Source organism: Oncorhynchus clarkii, chromosome 4 (assembly GCF_045791955.1).
Source record: "Oncorhynchus clarkii lewisi isolate Uvic-CL-2024 chromosome 4, UVic_Ocla_1.0, whole genome shotgun sequence".
Lineage (NCBI taxonomy): Eukaryota > Metazoa > Chordata > Actinopteri > Salmoniformes > Salmonidae > Oncorhynchus > Oncorhynchus clarkii.
In genome coordinates, this window is record NC_092150.1 from 66,535,702 (window position 1) to 66,555,785 (window position 20,084).

At 39.6% G+C, this 20,084-nt stretch overlaps 1 protein-coding gene across 1 annotated transcript; it reads right to left on the reverse strand.

The window, feature by feature from the left end:
* Positions 1-460: 460 nt before the first annotated feature.
* On the reverse strand, positions 461-12,762 carry LOC139407790 (endothelin-1-like). The gene is made up of 4 exons (XM_071151656.1): positions 12,702-12,762; positions 3,057-3,225; positions 793-921; positions 461-684 (listed from the first exon to the last, which is right to left on the reverse strand). The coding sequence occupies exons 1-4, from the start codon at positions 12,760-12,762 to the stop codon at positions 576-578; spliced, it is 468 nt and encodes a 155-aa protein (XP_071007757.1). The 3' UTR covers positions 461-575.
* Positions 12,763-20,084: the final 7,322 nt, after the last annotated feature.

The following is a 20,084-nucleotide window of genomic DNA, read 5'->3' on the forward strand; positions in this document are numbered from 1 at the left end:
GGTTGAAAAATGAGTTTTAATGACACCAACCTAATGTCTGTAAAATTCTGACTTCAACTGTAAATGTTTTACTTTTGGCTATATCGTACAATAACCCACCTGTCCTAGATCACACAGCTTATTTCCTGTCTGGCTTGGCATATAACTCACTGTGAAGAACAACGAACAGCATTGCTTTGCATCTACGGCATGTACATCTTTCACTTTCAAACTTCATGACAGAAAACATGTCCAGTGGATGTAAGTGGTCAAAACATGTTAAAATGACAGATACTTTTGACAGAGATACAAGACATTTACATTTACTCTCTTAATACTGATCATTTCTGCATTAATGTAACAATATCTGATTTCAAAATGATGTATGTACTGTATGTTGTAAAGTGGAAATATTTATGTACAGCAATAAAATCATTAAAAAAATATTCACAAAAGAAGGCAAAGTTACGGCATCATTTCATAAATACATTTCAGACACAGGCCACCATTGTACAATGTTCTTTTGCATCGTATTGTAAAAGAGACCAATGAAAGTGGATGACATATGGAACGAGGGTGATGTCCATTCTCTCCTTTCAGGTTTCTTGAATTAGTGTTTGTTGGTTCCTTTCATCCGAGATTCCAGCCTTATATCTCTTCTTAAACTTTGTTGCAAACTTCCTCTTGACCAAATCATTTTCACCTCTATGGAAATTAGGACAACAATGACAATTTAAACTCCTTTCCTCCCAACACTTGACATGGCATAGCAATGATATTAACACACTTGAAATGTGAATCAAGAACACTTACTCTTTGAGTGTGCGCAAGGCAGAGCAGAAGTGACGACACTCCAAGTCATTTCTCTCCGCGCAGAAGCACCGTCCCACCTCTCTCCTCAGTCGAACAGGGAAAGAGCCCACTCCATATGGCACTATCTGACTAGAGACAGAGTTAGGGGACTGATGAGCACATTTTGTACATGGAAGGATTAACAATATCAATGAATTGAATGGATGTGTTTCTTAACCTACAAAGGGACCTCAGTGTTTAGTTTTATTTTATCACAGCACAGCACAGGATGTCTGGAATTTTATCTTGAAGCGCTCATAATAGCTCAATATCCTATCACTATTGGCACCCACAAAATGCTTTTACAGAACCAATTAAGCAGATACCATGTGCTGTATACAACCGCATGACCCTGAAAAGCTGGGCAAACACGGGTGTCTAATGAGCCTCGAGGGTATAATGTACTAAACCTGCCTTACAGGACACAGAGAGGACGGCAGTCTGTAATAACACATTTATATCTCCTGAAGCTGCTCTTTCATTGCTCTGGGAATTAACCTTTATCCTGATGCCAACCAGAGCATGTCTGCCTGCCCGCCATTATGGCTCGATGCCCATCTCATGCCTGGAACATGTTAACAAGACCATGCACACCGTCAACTGATTCCAGATGCCATGCACGGCTCAAAGCATCCCCATCAAACAGGGTCACCTCCTCCCTGTGTTCTCCACACACCATCACACACATGCACTCATCCCTCGGACGCTGACGTACACACTCACACACATGCACCCATCTATCTGTCCGTAGGTCGGTCGGTAGGTCAGTCAGTCGGTAGGTCGGTTAGTCTGTCAGAGCAGCAACAGCAACACATCTGCATTCCATTCTCTGTTTTTGGCAGCTGTTGAAAGGTGACCCTTTATTTTCTCATCTCTTTCTCCCCGTTGTAGTTTTTTGGACGGTGAATGCCTGTCTCTATGACTGCCAGTAAATGTCCTCAAATTTTTAGGAACTATGACCTGTCGTAGTTGCTAGAGTTGGCGTTGGAAGTAGATCGCTTGAGTCAACAGAATTTAATAGAAACCACACATGAGTTTCATAAGACCCTATGCTAATTTTGGAAATGAATGGTTATTTGTGAACTTTAATATGAAATGTAATATCAGTTCCTAACTGCCGATATCCACCCCTTTGTTTTAATAATGTTTGGTAGGCGGATGTGTGGTGTTACCAATGATATGATAATGGCAACAACAAGGGATTACATAATTGCATGCTACTACTGTGATTCCATGTTTAAACTTAGCACAGTACCTAAAATGTATAGGCCTTAGTCTTTAGTAGCTGTTTTTGGCTAACCATGGGGAAGTACAGCATAGTGGCAAACTTATAGAAACCTGGTACTTCCAGAACACATATGAAAGCTCTTTTGAGGAAACGAGGAATTACCAAGAGGACAGATGCCCTAACCGCTGCTCCAACTAATTGGATGTGGGATATTTGGGTCAGGAAGTATGTTCAGATCCATCTTATTGTAGGTTGACTGTATGTAACCGATGTGAAACGGCTAGCTTAGTTAGCTGTGTGCGCTAAATAGCGTTTCAATCGGTGAAGTCACTTGCTCTGAGACCTTGAAGTAGTGGTTCCCCTTGCTCTGCAAAGGCCGGGGCTTTTGTGGAGCGATGGGTAACGATGCTTCGAGGGTGACTGTTGTTGATGTGTGCAGAGGGTCCCTGGTTTGCGCCCGGGTATGGGCGAGGGGACGGTCTAAGGTTATACTGTTACATGTAGTAAATGTTGAAGAGTTACACTACGTGTTTTTGAAAAATGTGAGTAGATGTCTTTATTTATGTTACACAAGAAGCTTCAGCAGAAAAGAGTTGAGAGACAGTCTGAGTTGATGATAAACAGTAGCTGCCTCTTATTTTAAATTAAATCCTTGACACTTTGTGATTTTGAGATTTACAGAGTACCACAAATCATCCAGCTCCTTACACCATGATGTGATAATGAAACGCAAAAAAAAAAAAAAACTGTGGCTTCTCATTGCGCTGTCACAACACACCATGGTGCAATACAAAAATCTGATACAGCATGAGAATTTATCATTCAAATGTTACGCATTTCCACCTTTTCAATCCACCAAAACTATGTATAGCTGTATCTCTGATTTCACAACACAGAGATGTGCCTTCAGGATCTTTCTAGCTATGGTATGTTTATGAGGGGGTGAATTCCAGTTGTGCTGTGTGATGTTCCTGTGTGAGTGTCTCGATGGACTCACCCAGGAGTGTTTACCCAGACGATGCCGATGTGGCAGAAGTACACACATTCTTTATCCTTCAGGTTCTCACAGGAACAACGCTTCTCCCGGCGATGGGGCCTGTGGTTAAGCAGCTTCACGGGGCCCTCCTCTGAACCAGTCCCAGGGATGGAGGTGGAGTCTGAGTATGCTGGGACAATGAGAAAACCCATGAATAAAGCGTTATATCAAGATAACACACGCTAATGAACCTTTTACAAGGACATAGGGTACAGAATTGTGAGATTGCGGTCAATCCATTTGTATTCGTTTCTGAAGAACAGTGTGTACTGTAGCTCATTTGGCACTGCTAATGCTGTTATAATCGTGACACATCAATCCTATTATGTGCTTCTCATAAGGGCCAATAGTCTATAAAACAATTCACTTATTGAGTGTCCTCCAGCCCTCTCAGAGTCTATAGGCCATCTTACTGCCACTGGGCTACACCTGGCAACACACAGCGTTTTATCCAGCCCTCAGAAAGACACTGATCATCACTGGTTATACGTTTGATGTCAGTCAGACACATAGTTGAAGTCAGAAGTTTACATACACCTTAGCCAAATACATTTCAACTCTGTTGTTCATAATTCCTTACATTTAACCCTAGTAAAAATTCCCTGTTTTAGGTCAGTTAGGATCACCACTTTATTTGAAGAATGTGAAATGTCAGAATAATAGTAGAGATAATTATTTATTTCAGCTTTTATTTCTTTCATCACATTCCCAGTGGGTCAGAGGTTTACATACACTCAATTAGTATTTGGTAGCATTGCCTTTAAATTGTTTAACTTCTGACCCACTGGCCAAATTGTTTAATGTGTCAGGTAGCCTTCCACACGCTTCCCACAATAAGTTGGTTGAATTTTGGCCCACTCCTCCTGACAGAGCTGGTGTAACTGAGTCAGGTTTGTAGGCCTCCTTGTTTGCACACACATTTTTCAGTTCTGCCTACAAATGTTCTATAGGATTGAGTTCAGGGCTTTGTGATGGCCACTCCAATACCTTGACTTTGCTGTCATTAAGCCATTTTGCCACAACTTTGGAAGTATGCTTGTCCATTTGGAAGATGCATTTGTGACCAAGCTTTAAATTCCTGACTGATGTCTTGAGATGTTGCTTCAATATATCCACATAATTTTCCATCCTCATGACACCTTCTATTTTGTGAAGTGCACCAGTCCCTCCTGCAGCAAAGCATCCCCCACAACATCATGCGGCTACCCCCGTGCTTCACGGTTGGGATGGTCTTCTTCGGCTTGCATGCCTCCCCCTTTCTCCTCCAAACATAACTATGGTCATTATGGCCAAATAGTTCCATTTTTGTTTCATCAGACCAGAGGACATTTCTCCAAAAGTACGAACTTTGTCCCCATGTGCAGTTGCCAACCGGCTTTTTTATGGCGGTTTTGGAGCAGTGGTTTCTTCCTTGCTGAGCGGCCTTTCAGGTTATGTCGATATAGGACTCGTTTTACTGTGAATATAGATACTTTTGTACCTATTTCCTCCAGCATCTTCACAAGGTCCTTTGCTGTTGTTCTGGGATTGATTTGCACTTTTCGCACCAAAGTACGTTCATCTCTAGGAGACAGAACGCGTCTGACGGCTGCGTATGACGGCTGCGTGGTCCCATGGTGTTTATACTTGCATACTATTGTTTGTACAGATGAACGTGGTACCTTCAGGTGTTTGGAAATTGCTCCCAAGGATGACCCAGACTTATGGAGGTCTACAATGTTTTTTTCTGAGGTCTTGGCTGATTTCTTTTGATTTTCCCATGATGTCAAGCAAAGAGGCACTGAGTTTGAAGGAAGGCATTGAAATACATCCACAGGTACACCTCCAATTGACTGAAATGATGTCAATTAGCCTATCAGAAGCTTCTAAAAAGCCATGGTATCATTTTCTGGAATTTTCAAGCTGTATAAAGGCACAGTCAACTTAGTGTATGTAAACTTCTGACCCACTGGAATTGTGATACAGTGAATTATATGTGAAATAATCTGTCTGTAAACAATTGTTGGAAAAATTACTTGTGTTATGCACAAAGTAGATGTCCTAACCGACTTGCCAAAACTATAGTTTGTTAACAAGAAATTTGTGGAGTGGTTGAAAAATGAGTTTTAATGACTCCAATCTAAGTGTATGTAAACTTCCCACTTCAACTGTATTATTACAGTCTGATAGCCCAGATGAAGTCTAGATTAGGTTGCCACTGTATGTCCAGTATAGACAGGGATTTTTTTCTGATAGTGACACTGTCTTCACATAGCTACGTTCTTATGTTTCCCCCATCTAATCCTAATATATTTATACACTTTATATTTTATTTTGTACATTTTATCAAACTGTTACACCCTGTAAAGGTCAATAGTTTAATAAAATGTGCTATAAAGCACATGTGGTGGAGAATCCCAAATGCCATGTGGATTTGGATTTAAAGCACTCCAATGAATCAGTGGCCAACCGCATTGTACCCTGCATGTTCCTTGCAAGTTCATGCAGTGCATTCAGGCGTCTGTTGGAGCAAGCCACGAGTGCAGCTTCTGATAATTCGGCTGGGGTTTGACTTTTTATCACTTGAAGGAAACCAGATTTCCCTTGTACACCCAAGCGGTCCTCTTCAGCTCTTTATCATCAAGTCTCAGGCAAAATGCCCCAACAGAAATTCTGATCATACAGGTGTCCAATGATTTATGTAAGTAGCTTTGACTGATGCAAATAGCTAAAGGTAAATCATCTTTTGATCAGGGATCTGTTTTAATGGTGGATTTCTTGCTTTAGACTTTTAGCAAGGAAATTAAAGGTTGGGGTCTTACAGACTCCGCGCCAAACAGACGCCTGGACCATGGATTATACTGTATTGGCATTTTCTATAGAAATGTTACACTACAAACCTTGCGTGCCTCCTGTAAAGGTGCTACCTTTATCAGCATCATAAAAGCTGATTGTATTTCAACCACATAAAATATGCATCCAAGAAGAACTGAAATCTGATCAGAAACATGTTGGGTCGTTTTCACAGCTTTCCATACTGAACAAAAATATAAACGTAACATGCAAAAAGTTCAACGATTTTGCTGAGTTACAGTACATAGAAGGAAATCTGTCAAATGAAATCAATTCATTAGCCTCTAATCTATGGATTTCACATGACTTGGCAGGGGCCCGGCCTTGGGTGGGCCTGGGTCGGCATAGGCACACCCACTTGGGAGCCAGGTCCACCCATTGTGGAGCCAGGCCCAGCCAATCCAAATGAGTTTTTCCCGACAAAAGTAATTATTACAGACAAAAATACTCCTCAGCGCCCCACTCCCCCTTTTCAGATGATCCCGCAGGTGAAGAAGCCGAATGTGGAGGTCCTGTGCTGGTGTGGTTACACGTGGTCTGCAGTTGTGAGGCCGGTTTGATGTACTACCAAATTCTCTAAAACAACTTTAGAGGCGGCTTATGGTACAGAAATGAACATTCTGGCAACAGCTCTGTTGGACATTCCTGCAGTCAGAATGCTAATTGCACGCTCCCTCAAAACTTGAGATGTGTAGCATTGTGTTGTGTAACAAAACCGCACATTTTAGAGTGTCCTTTTATTGTCCCCAGCACAATATGCACCTGTTTAATCAGCTTCTTGATATGTCACATCTTCAGGTGGATGGATTATTTTGGCAAAGGAGAAATGCTCACCTTTTTTTGAGAAAAAGGCTTTTTGTGTGTATGGACAATTTCTGGGATCTTTTATTTCAGCTCATGAAAAATGGGACCAACACATTACATTTTTAGTTAGTATATTTCCTTCCAACCATTAAAACTGATGTCATTTGTATTTTCTGAACAAAATCTTCCCAGTTTTTTGGTTTGTTGTTGCATTTTCTCCCCAGTCCCTAAACATCTTTGCTCCGCGAAAGAAGCAGAGATGACAGAGAAAACTTTACTGATGTCAGCTAGATTGAAGCATTCATTCTATCGACTTATGACATAATTGGTGAGCATGGGTTTATTTAGTCTTCTAGGGCAACATAATGACTGAAGAGAAACTGCATCTATTTATAAACAAGTTGACAAACAACAAGCCTACCAAACTGTCTTAAATTCTAAACAGAAACATATCTTATTGATATATCCTGAACCCCCTGTCAAAACATAATTCCACTGACCTGCGCACCACTAGTATTTAACATGAGTCTTTAATAACTACTATCATTAGTCTCTGTACCCCACACGTACAATTATCTGCAAGATCCCAGTGATTTTCAAACACAGATTTAACCACAAAGACCAGGGAGGTTTTCCAATGCCTCGCAAAGAAGGGCACCTATTGGTAGATGGGTAAAAAAATAAACAAAAGCAGACAGTGAATATCCATTTAAGCATGGTGAAGTTATTCATTACACTTTGGATGGTGTATCAATACACCCAGTCACTACAAATATACAGGTGTCCTTCCTAACTCAGTTGCTGGAGAGGAAGGAAACCAAGGTAAGGTCAATAGTGACTTTAAAACAGTTACAGAGTTTAATGGCTGTGATAGGAGAAAACTGAGGATGGATCAACAACATTGTAGTTACTCCACAATACTAACCTAGCTGACAGAGTTGGTCTGAATATAAAGTGTTATTTTTTGTGAAAATCCAATATAACACATGACTGAGTATTTTCCTCCATATTTTCAAGCATAGTGGTGGCCGCATCATGTTATGGGTATTCTTGTAATCGTTAAGGACTGGGGAATTTTCCAAGATGAAAAATAAACAGAATGGAGCTGAGCACAGGCAAAATCCGAGAGGAAAACCTGCTTCAGTCTGCTTTCCACCAGACATTGGGAGATGAATTCCCCTTTCAGTAGGACAATAACCTAACACACAAGGCCAAATCTACAATGACGTTGCTTACCAAGAAGACAGTAAATGTTCCTGAGTGTCCGAGTTGCAGTTCTGACTTAAATCTACTTGAACATCTATGACAAGATCTGGAAATGGTTCTCTAGCAATGATCAAAAACCAATTTGACAGAGCTTGAAGAATTTTGAAAAGAACAATGAGCAAATGTTGCACAATCCAGGTGTGGAGAACTCTTAGAGACATAACCAGAAAGACTGACAGCTGTAATCACTGCCAAAGATGTTTCTACAAAATACTTAAATTAGATACAGTTGCAGTCGGAAGTCATTAAAACTTGTTTTTCAACCACTCCACAAATGTCTTGTTAACAAACTATAGTTTTAGGACATTTATCGGTTAGGACATTTATTTTGTGCATGACACAAGTAATTTTTCCCACATTTTTTTTACAGACAAATTATTTCACTTATAATTCACTGTATCACAATTCCAGTTGGTCAGAAGTTTACATACACTAAGTTGACTGTGCCTTTAAAAAGCTTGGAAAATTCCAGAACATGATGTCATGGCTTTAGAAGCTTCTGATAGGCTAATTGACATCATTTCAGTCAATTGGAGGTGTACCTGTGGATTTATTTCAAGGCCTACCTTCAAACTTAGTGCCTCTTTGCTTGACATCATGGGAAAATCAAAAGAAATCAGCCAAGACCTCAGAAAAAACATTGTAGACCTTCACAAGTCTGCTTCATCCTTGGGAACAATTTCCAAATGCCTGAAGGTACCACGTTCATCTTTACAAACAATAGTATGCAAGTATAAACACCATGGGACTACGCAGCCGTCATACCGCTCAGGAAGGAGACGCGTTCTGTCTCCTAGAGATGAACGCACTTTGGTGCAAAAAGTGCAAATCAATCCCAGAACAACAGCAAAGGACCTTGTGAAGATGCTGGAGGAATTAGGTACAAAACTATCTATATCCACAGTAAAACAAGTACTATATCAACATAACCTGAAAGGCCGCTCAGCAAGGAAGAAACCACTGCTCCAAAACTGCCATAAAAAATCCAGACTACGGTTTGCAACTGCACATGGGGACAAAGATCATACTTTTTGGAGAAATGTCCTCTGGTCTGATGAAACAAAAATAGAACTGTTTGGGCATAATGACCATTATATTGAAGCAACATCTCAAGACATCAGTCAGGAAGTTAAAGCTTGGTTGCAAATGGATCTTCCAAATGGACAATGACGCCAAGCATTCTTCCAAAGTTGTGGCAAAATGGCTTAAGGACAACAAAGTCAAGGTATTGGAGTGGCCAACACAAAGCCCTGACCTCAATCCCATAGAAAGTTTGTGGGCAGAACTGAAAATGCGTGTGCAAGCAAGGAGGCCTACAAACCTGACTCAGTTACACCAGCTCTGTCTGGAGGAATGGGCCAAAATTCCCCCAACTTATTGTGGGAAGCTTGTGAAAGGCTACCCGAAACGTTTGACCCAAGTTAAACAATTTAAAGGCAATGCTACCAAATGTTAATTGAGTGAATGTAAACTTCTGACCCACTGGGAATGTGATGAAAGAAATTAAAGCTGAAATAAATAATTATCTTTCCTATTATTCAGACATTTCACGTTCTTAAAATAAAGTGGTTATCCTAACTGACCTAAGACAGGGAATTTTTACGAGGATTAAATGTCAGGAATTGTGAAAAACTGAGTTTTTAAATGTATTTGGCTAAGGTGTATGTAAATTCCTGACTTCAACTGTATATCTGTGTTTCATTTTCAATAAATGTGCAAGCATATCTAAAAACAAGTTTTCTTTTTGTCATTATGGGGTATTGTGTGTAGAAGACTGTCCCACAACAACATGTGGAATAATTCAAGGGGTATGAATACTTTCTGAATGCACTGTATATGGTACAATACAATATATGGGTGGCATGTTACCACAAGCAACAGTTTTGCTGTGTATAATAGCTTGTATGGATTCCAGACATTGCTGAACTAACCAATGTTGAACTCTTATTATCATATATCAGAAACAATAAACCATAGTGTACTTTAACAACACCCATAACACAGGACATAGATACTTCTTAAAAATGATCTAATAAAATCCATAATAATAATCCACAATAATAATCCATGTTTAATTTGTGTTTTAATTTTTAATTGTTTTATTTGCCTTAATAAAGTCTTGACCTTGATAAATAGTCTACATGGTTTCCTTCTCCATACAATTAGGATTGACGTTAATGGAACATGTTTTTCCTGGTTCAGATCACTGAGGTGCGGTTAAATCTCAGCCCACCACCAGAGCTGAATCCCTGTTTCCTCCAGCTAAAACCCTCTAAACCAGTGAGGTGTTGCCTGGGGGTCTCCATTATAAAACTGTATGCTCTATGGTTCTGAAGGGAATTTGCAGCAGCAACACATGATGTAGAAATATTCAGACCCAAAGAGCAGTAAATATATTTGTAATATTATGCTGGTTGACTAGTCCAAATTCCTCGAAAGCACGATGTAAAAACAGCCCCAGTGTGAACAGTTGTTGCATTGTATCTTCTGATTTAGAGATATCGAGGTAGAGTACTTATCTCTACATAGCTAACCCTTACTTTTGTTTGTGTCCTGACCTAAATGTATACCTTTTGTCCTTATTTGATCTAGGAGTACATAGCTAGATATTTTGAACTTTTCCCTCAGATTAAAAAAGAAAAGAAAATAAAAAAGGCTATTTATCAACCCCTTATAATAAGCATCAGATGTCTGGCTGGCCACAACTACGTGGTTTAGGATTCTTCATGGATAACCAATGTGCAGTTTATCAAAAACACACTCATTTAGAATGTCCTGCAGACCAATAACAAGTCACAATAACATTTTGTTTGGTTGATACGTCTACTCATATTTAAGATATGTTAGATTAAACAACAACAAAAATCAATTTCATGTCATGAGAAATGTAGAAGTTGTAATTGATAGCTTATCTGTAAGCCATTTTATTCAATTCAGCCCACCACCAGAGCTGAATCCCTTTTCCTGCAGCTAAAGCCCTCTACACTGAGGTGGGGTGTTGCCTGGGGATCTCTGTTATAGAACTGACTTATGGTCTGTGGTTCCTAAGGGAATGTGCAGCACACATGGTCAGCAACACATGACAGAAATATTCAGACCAGAATAACAGTATATTTTTTTATATTGGGCTGAATGAGTTGTCCAAATTCCTGAAAAGTACTGCATGATGTAATGCAACAGCCCCATTGTGAACACCTGTTGCATTGTATCTTTTGATATTACAAATCTCGAGATATCTATAGAAATAGTACACATCTATAGAGAGTACGTATCTCTAGATAGTTACATCTTACCTTCATTTGTGTCCGGACCTAAACATATCAGTTTTGTCCTTCTTTGATCAAGGAGAACGTAGCTAGGTGGATTGAACTTTTCCCTCAGATTCATAAGCATCAGATGTCTGGCTACCACAACGGCAGAGTGGTTTAGGATTCTTCATGTATCAAAAACACACTCATTTAAAATGTCCTGCAGACCAATACTAGCAGGTCACACAATAAAATGTTGTTTGGTTGATGAACATAGTCCTATTGAGGATATGTTAGATTAAAGTAAAATGTTATGTCATGAGAAATGTGGAAGTTGTGATTGGCGGTTTATCTGTGAGCCATTTTATTAATTTACTTGACCTTATCTTACCAGGTAAATTGATAAAGCAACAACCTGGGAAATTGCTATAGGGAAATTGAAGGAGTTGCCAACTGGAATGTGGAGGTGTTAAGGTGTCCTTGAAGTTTAAGTGCAAGGTTGGAAAACAAATCAGAACACTATGGTTTACGTGAGCTGGCATCTAACTCTTATGGTCCAGAACACGGGCCTCAAGAATAGATAAGGCCTTTGGGTGGTCAGAATCTCCACATTTCTCCCTTTTATATGTACATATATGATACAATTCTAAAGTGGGATGCTGCTTCGCTTATACTGTAGTTTCAAGTATATGTACATTTCATCCATTGGAGTTTTTTCCTATTTTTACACTTTAGTCTTTAAGCAGATGCTCTGATCCAGAGGGACTTACAGTAGTGAGTGCATACATGTTCACACCGGGCCCCCGTGTGAATTGAAATCACAACCATGGCATTGCAGGCACTATGCTCTACCAACCGAACCACGCAGGACCATGTTTTTATACTTTTATATATAACACTCTCCTCATTCGACAACAGCACACTAATTAGATCAGCTCACAACATTGCATCAGCAGCAAAGATTACGTCAGAGGTCATTTTTATGCAAACAATTTCTTTCTAATCTCATACAGAATAGTGTGGCTCTTGAGCAGGGGATGCAGACATCTCCTTCATAACAACCGTAGTAAAAATGATATAAAATAGGCTTTTTTTTGTTCCCAAGTAGATTCACTAAATCAACTTAACACACTGCTCCTTTGAATAACATATCAAAACAGACAGGGATAAAAGCACACAGTCAAAGCTGAGAGTTGACCCAGGCATCTGCTCAAAGGCATGACCAACGTGAGCGCTCGCAATCACCTACTACATGTTATCTCTATTAAACCACAGCTCAGGTGCAACAAGTATACCCCGCAGGATAGTAAAGCACACTTTATGCCAGTTAAAACAAAACGTGCAAGCTTCTCATACGGTCTCAATAATCGTTGTAAATAAGAATTTGTTCTTATAACTGACTTGCCTAGTTAAATAAAACATAACTAAAATAAAAAAGTAGGAGAAAGGTCTTTACCTTCATGCTCCAGTATCAAAACCAAAGTAGTGGTCAGGAAGTAAAAAGTGGTGAGATCCATTATTCTGTTCCAATGTTCCAAACAGCTGTGAGTACAAACAGATCCAAATTCAAAAATAGTAGTGACAATATTTCCAGAAGCAGGGACCAGTGAGAAGTGAAGCATGGAGAGGTTCTACAGTCAGTCCCAGGCACTGGTCTGGAGCAGCAGCACCTCAGACACCAGCACACCCTCCCTTCCTCCTCCCCAGATTCAGTTTCTGTCACTACTTCTGCCTCTCCTCTCCCCCACAGTCCCACACATGGACAACAGTCCTACACTTGTGTGTGTGTGTGTGTGTGTGTGTGTGTGTGTGTGTGTGTGTGTGTGTGTGTGTGTGTGTGTGTGTGTGTGTGTGTGTGTGTGTGTGTGTGTGTGTGTGTGTGTGTAGCGATACACTACACTAAGTGTACATCTCTGCTATGTGCTACAGGCCTGCCTGTTACTGATAACATACAGCAGGAGAGAGCTGCCTTGAGAGTGGATTGTTTCTGACCACACACCGAAAGGTGTGCTGAAGGTGTTGTCACAGGGCCAAGCCGGTTGGGATTAGAATAGAGCACTGTGGTGAATCCAGCACCAGAGCACAAGGAAAGCAGATGTTTTAGTGGGAAGGGAACTGGGGAATAATTGGTTGTCAGATTCCCAGCAGGCAGTGGATTTTGAGGATATGTTTGGCAAAGAGAGGTCTAAAGAACAAGTCCATGGAGCTAGAAAAAAAAGTATTTTGGAGGAAATCCTCAACTTCATATGGGGAAGCTGTCTAGCACCGTGTCTTTTAGCCAAACCAAGGGAAACCCATTGTGGCAAACCAACATTTTAATTAAAAGAATAAAGAGTCCATTGAAGCATCTCAATTAACGCATCTGTGTGCCAGACATTTTGTTAATTGCTCTAAGCCAGGGTCTTGTATTGGTCTTGTATTAGGTAAAGTTTTGCTACCTTCAAAATAGTTTACAGTACTCACGTATTCCTCTCTTTAACCCGTGCTTTTTGTTTGTTAGAGTGTTTATTTATTTTCCATCCTTTGGCTATACCATTTGCACATCACATTTGGATCCGTTCAAAGCCCAGACGCACTAACATCATCGTTGTGGTCTGTGTTGTTGGAGGTTGTGTGTGATATCTAGAAACTGTGAAGGTGAGTGAGAAACCTAATGCTTTAATGCGTGAAAGTTTCCCTGTGCACTCTTCATTGGGGCCTGTAACATGATCACAGTAGGTATACTGGAGTATTCTGAGTCCCACCACAGGGGCTATTTCTTCCTACCCTCACTCCCATTTAGCAGAGTTTTAGACTTCTCATTAGTTGAGATTAGGCTTAGTTTTGCATTCAGGAGAGATAATGAAAGGCTTGGCGAAACACAAAACAACATCTTTGCTCACTGTGCCCCTAGCTACAGCAATTAGATACTTGAGGTGAGATGGGGTGGGAATGGATGAAGGGGAAAAAGGGAGACAAAAAAACTTCAGAGACTTTTCAGCCCAACTTTTCTACCGCAAAGTCTGCGGAAGATTTAATGAACAGGTTGTCATCAACTGTCAGTAAACATGGCCACTCACTCACTTAGGCTCCCAGGGTTAGCGCTGCAGGGATATCTCAACAGTGCGTGCAGAATGTAAAAACTAAATTTACCCTACAAGTCTCTCTAAAGTAAAGGGCATAGCTTGCTGGTATGTTTTGATCAAAGGAGGGGCAGAAACAGTCATTTCATTTCTTTTTTAAGAGGTATGGGTGAGGGGCAATTTTGTGTTGTGACTCATAGGTGTGATCCCTTGGCTACACTTTCTACTGGCTCAGGAGACATGACTTCACGGTCCATTTCTCATCATTTCAGAATTTGTTTGACACAATGCAGATTTTTTTTTGTGAGATGTGTTTGTCTTTCTCTCCTCCTCTGTTGAATATGTTTTTGACCGAATCGTTAAAATCACAAAGGCCATCTGGTAAAATGTCAAATAGAACTTTGACTTCAAGTTTTAAGTCCAGATAAAACGTTATAATTTCTTATTACAATTATCCAGACTTAACTGACTTCTGGAAAAACAAGAGCACCTTGTGGATGATCATTAGAGCAATTAGAACAGCATGACCCCCCCCCCCCCCCCCCCCATTTCACTCAGCTGATGACAAACACCTGTAAAGAATGATTATTGGGTGATTTAGTAAATTACAGATTTGGGTTTAGGAGGACATTCTCAAATGTCCTGAGTACAATTACTCCATTGACCTCCAACCACAATCAGACTTACCACATGTTCAGTCACTCCAGGACAGTCACAGTCAGTCACACAACCACACCAAATTTGGAAAATGTCCATGATATCTTATCCTATCAGGGCTACACAATGTGCATTATGAACCCTAACCCTAGCTTCATGTCCACACCCCAGGCTCAACCCAAATCCTAACCATAATTCTAACCCTAAGCCAAGCTAAATGTCCACACCCCCGCTAAACCCTAGGGTTTATAACCTTAACCTTAATACTAACACAAAGATTCACCCTGGCTCAACCCTAACCCTAGCCACAAGCCAATAACTACATTTATCTAATTCTAAGGACACTTGCAGTAAGTGTGTTCCCAATACAGACAGTTCCAATTGATTTATCCTGGCACCAATACTACAGCTGGAGCTTCATTCTTTCTGCATCCATACTTAGATAACAGGAGCCAGTTCCTGAAGTGTGATTAGGAAGGTAGGGTCAGCTGAGGGAAATGAATGCTAATTATATAATATTTTCACTTTCTTACCTCCTCTAGGGGCAGAGAGACTGCTAACCTTTCAAATTTGCAGTGGAAAGTTAATCTATGATCTCCTGAATAGACTGAAAACACGAGCGTCACCACTAGAGTACTAGACAAAACGGCCCAAAGAATGTAGATTAACTGCCTGGACTAACATCAGAAAGCACAAAAGGACACTATTGGAGAGCGATTAAAGGAAAATAAAACAGGCGAATCATGTCAGAAAACAGTTGATAAATAATGTCATCTACAAAGGGAAGGACTAATACTTAAATATGTGACATGTCACAAAGGCAGGACAGCCATCGCAGAGTGTGCCAGTAGTTTAGACAGATACTGTGCTTTAGTGACCAGGCAAATGGTCTCATAGACTAGACGTAACATAGAAAACGTAAATCCGAGAAACTTGAATTCGTATGATATGTTACATTTGGTATGATTACATAAGACAGAGGTTTACAGAAAGGCACAAATGAAAATAGGGTGGGCTTGTAATGTGAACCTCTAGCAACCCAAAGGTTGCAAGTCGAATCTCATCACGGACTTAAGCATTTTAGCTAATTAGCATCTTTGCAACAGCTTTCTACTTTGCAAATACTTAGCATGCTAGCTAACCCTTCCCCTAACCTTAACCATTTAACCTAACCCTAACATTAACCATATGGGTGGGCGTATAATGTGAATGTCTAGCAACCCAAAGTTGCGTGTTCGAAACTCATCCCAAACAACTTTAGCATTTTAGCTAACTAGCCATTTTGCAACGATTTACTACTTTTTAGCTACTTTGAAACTACTTAGCATGTTAGCAAACCCTTCCCCTAAGCATAACCTTAACCCTTTAACCTAACTCCTAACCCTAACCTTAACCCTAACCCTAACCCATAGCCTAGCTAATGTTAGCCACCTAGCTAACGTAAGTTACAACAAATTAGAATTCACAACATATATGTTTTGCAAATTCGTAACATATTATACAAATTGCAATTCGTTACAGATTGAACGAATTACAGTTTGTAACATATCATACAAAATGGATAATGGACAGCCACAAATGAATACATACTATATGAAACGTAACAAACTGTATCATACTAATTGGAGTGTCTTGGATTTACGTCTACCAGGCGTATAGGTTAGATGGGTGTGTGTGCCTGTGTGCTTGTGTGCCTGCGTGTGTGTGTGTGTACGTTCCTGCGTGCGCAACACACTATCACAGAATATCATGAAAAATAAACAACTTACTTTATGAAATATGTGACAGGCACACAATTTTCTCCATAATGCATTCTGTCCAGTAGGGACAGTAAATTTAGGATTAGTTGAGCAACCCTTGTTTCTAGGAAACCATACACAAAATGTATAATTTTACCAAATATACAGGAAGAGATCATCATTTCATGGAGTCTGTAAAGGAAGAAACCACATGGACAAGTTAGGTCCCAAAAATGATTTGTAACAATTCAAATTCATTTATTGTGTTAACAATTTATTGAGGTTTCATGATCCTTGTATCTACACCAAAGAAGATCATTTTAAGATTGGGTTCATCAGTTGGCATCCCTATACGTTTCAATTTGAGGTCCTAACCCTAGCATGAAAGTGCATCATTGTAGCTGTGTGGGCTAAAGTAGTCAAAATGGTTGCCTTGGGGTAAGTTAAGCCAGTGGTTGAGCTAATGGCAAGTTGAGCAAAGTGTTTTCTTCCCAGGCATTATCGCTGGGATATGAGATAACAACAGGGCCTGGCCTATTCTAAAAAAAGTACAAAGTGTTTATTAGGTGTTAAATATGTGCTAAAAGATGCTTAAAATTATTAAAAGACAAAAAACGTGATTGTGATTGTGTTGAATTGTGTTTTGGAAATAAAGATAGACATGGTTTTAAAAAGTTAGTGGAAATATTTCATTCAGTGCAGAAATTTGTAGGTGGCTTAACTTATCTTGTTCCGCGGCTCAACTTATCTCATATCTCATACATTGTGCCAAGAGACCACTTTTTTTGGACAAGCTATCTTTTCAAAACTGTAATGATTTACATGAATTCTGATAATTTCCAGGGATTCATATCCTGAAATATATGTAGATATATTTGTTAGAAAGAATAATATATTTTCATTGACAGAGTGATGCTGAATATAAAAAATGGCACAACCCCACTCTTGTTGTGGCTAAAGGCCTCCCCATACTAGGTTTGGTTTACTCCAGGCAGAGCTCAGCTAGGCGACATGAATGTCTGTGCCTCCCATTCTCCCTCAAAAAGACATTCGCTTGTCTCTCTTGAGACGCCGTAGCAACAAGATACAGTCAGAATCAATCTAAGATAAAAATCTAAGATAAATCGAGAAATCTGTAATTAATTTTGATGTTTAGTCACAAAATGTTACATCAAACTAAGATGTTTGGTGCAGTATTTCTCAAGAGAACACTTAATTGAAGAAGCCCTACTGTTGACCAATCACCGACAAAGTGGCGTAGACTTTGACTACTGAACTTCGCTGGTAAAAAACCCTGCTGAACACTGCCAAACACCAAAACCTCATATTAACTTCTTGATCCTACTTGAGACGCAGACGTCTCAACTAGGCACCTGGAAATGCAAATGCGCTACGCTAAATGCTAAATGTACTCGTTAAAACTCAAACGTTCATTAAAATACACATGCAGGGTATTGAATTAAAGCTACACTCGTTGTGAATCTAGCCAACAAGTCAGATTTTTAAAATGCTTTTCGGCGAAAGCATGAGAAGCTATTATCTGATAGCATGCAACACCCCAATATACCTGAAGTGGACGTAAACAAAATAATTAGCGTAGCCGGCGCTACACAAAAACGCAGAAATAAAATATAAAACATTCATTACCTTTGATGATATTCTTTGTTGGCACTCCTATATGTTCCATAAACATCACAATTGGGTCTTTTTCCCGATTAAATCCGTCCATGTATGCCCAAAATATCCATTTGTATGGCCTGTCTGGTTCAGGAAAAAAGCTCTCTTCCAACACGCAACGTCATTTTTTAAAATTATATAAGTTGCCTATATTCTTTGACAAAACACTTCAACCTACTTTTGTAACCCAACTTTAGGCATTTGTAAACGTTAATAAGCGATCAAATTGATCACTGGGCGATCTGTATTCAATAGCAGCTACTCAAGAAAACAATGTCCATTTTTCTCTCTTCCAAAATCGATTGCTGTAGGCTGGATGGAATGAAGGATCTATTGGTCATGACTCAAAGGATTTTTGGCGACATCGTGTGGAAGCTGTAGGAATTGCATCTGTGGCACTATTTAATTTGGTGTCCTTTAAACAATTCATGCAAGTGGCGCATGGATATTTTTTTCAGTTTTCAGTGACCAGTTTTTCTTGCGCTTTTCGATGAAACACACGCTCTGTTATAGTCACAGCCATGATTTAACCAGTTTTAGAAACTTCAGAGTGTTTTCTATCCACACATACTAATCATATGCATATACTATATTCCTGGCATGAGTAGCAGGACGCTGAAATGTTGCGCGATTTTTAACAGAATGTTCGAAAAAGGAGGGGGTCTGACACAGCATATAGTCATTACTATATTAACAACATCAAGTTTTTGTCATAAACATCACAATGATCCAAACCACCAGCTGCAATGAGTACATTTTAATTTCACTGGTAAGTCAGGATGTATCGACTTCCTGTGTATTCCTCTGCTCATGGTGAACCACATTCATAGCGCCGGCAATCAAAGTGCCCACAAACTTGGATGATGGTGTTGTTTACTTCAAACAAACAACACAAAGTAATCTCAGAACTTCTCTAGGTAAGATTTTTGTTTTTCACTAATGTTTGTCATCATGCCTGTGTGGTGTTCTGTGGCTGGCTGTGCTAATTACAAACAAGCGCAAAAAAAGTTGTAATTTTCCGTTCTAAATACTACAGATTTACCCCTACCAGTGGGCTGCAGCTATCAATAATTATGCTTGTGGTGACCAAAGATTATCAGGGATTTTCAGGTTGTACTGATGAGGAATCCATTCCAATGAAATCTGAGAAAGTTACCTCTAAAGATTCTCGATTAGAGGTAACCTAAAGTTAGCTACCTTGCTAGCCTAGCGGGACTAGGTAAGATAGATAGCTAGCTAATGTTACAATCCTGTATTGAACTCTGAAAGCTATCAACATATATAAGGTTCTTCACTAACTTTATCCAATCCGTTTTTTTCAGTTGGTGGCACCAGAACATAATTTGGTAGCACCATATTTTTATTATAAAGAAATGGATCATTGATGATGAACTAGCCTGTCTCCCATACTGTGCCTGCATTCCATACAGAACCAAGCTAATAATGACTAGCCATCTTTTAAATTAGCATGCCCTTGTGTTCTTACATTTATTTGAATAGATTTACTGTAACAGCAAAAAGACTGTTACATTTATTGCAGATTTTAAACAAATTCCTTCTTGTTGTTAGCACTTTCTGCCCAGTAATCCATCTTCATGAGGCGCGAGCACTAGGTCCAGATGAAAAGTCCAAAAGTTCTGTTACAGTCCGTATAAACATGTCCAACGATGTACAGAATCAATCTTTAGGGTGTTTTTAACATAA

Excerpts from the sequence above, each read along its gene's own strand:
- LOC139407790 (XM_071151656.1), bottom strand. The coding sequence starts at position 12,762 with ATGGATCTCACCACTTTTTACTTCCTGACCACTACTTTGGTTTTGATA. Across the intron at positions 922-3,056 it reads GTCTGGGTAAACACTCCTGG|TCAGATAGTGCCATATGGAG; the intron begins GTGAGTCCATCG and ends CTCTGTCTCTAG. Across the intron at positions 685-792 it reads GCCTTGCGCACACTCAAAGA|AGGTGAAAATGATTTGGTCA; the intron begins GTAAGTGTTCTT and ends TAATTTCCATAG.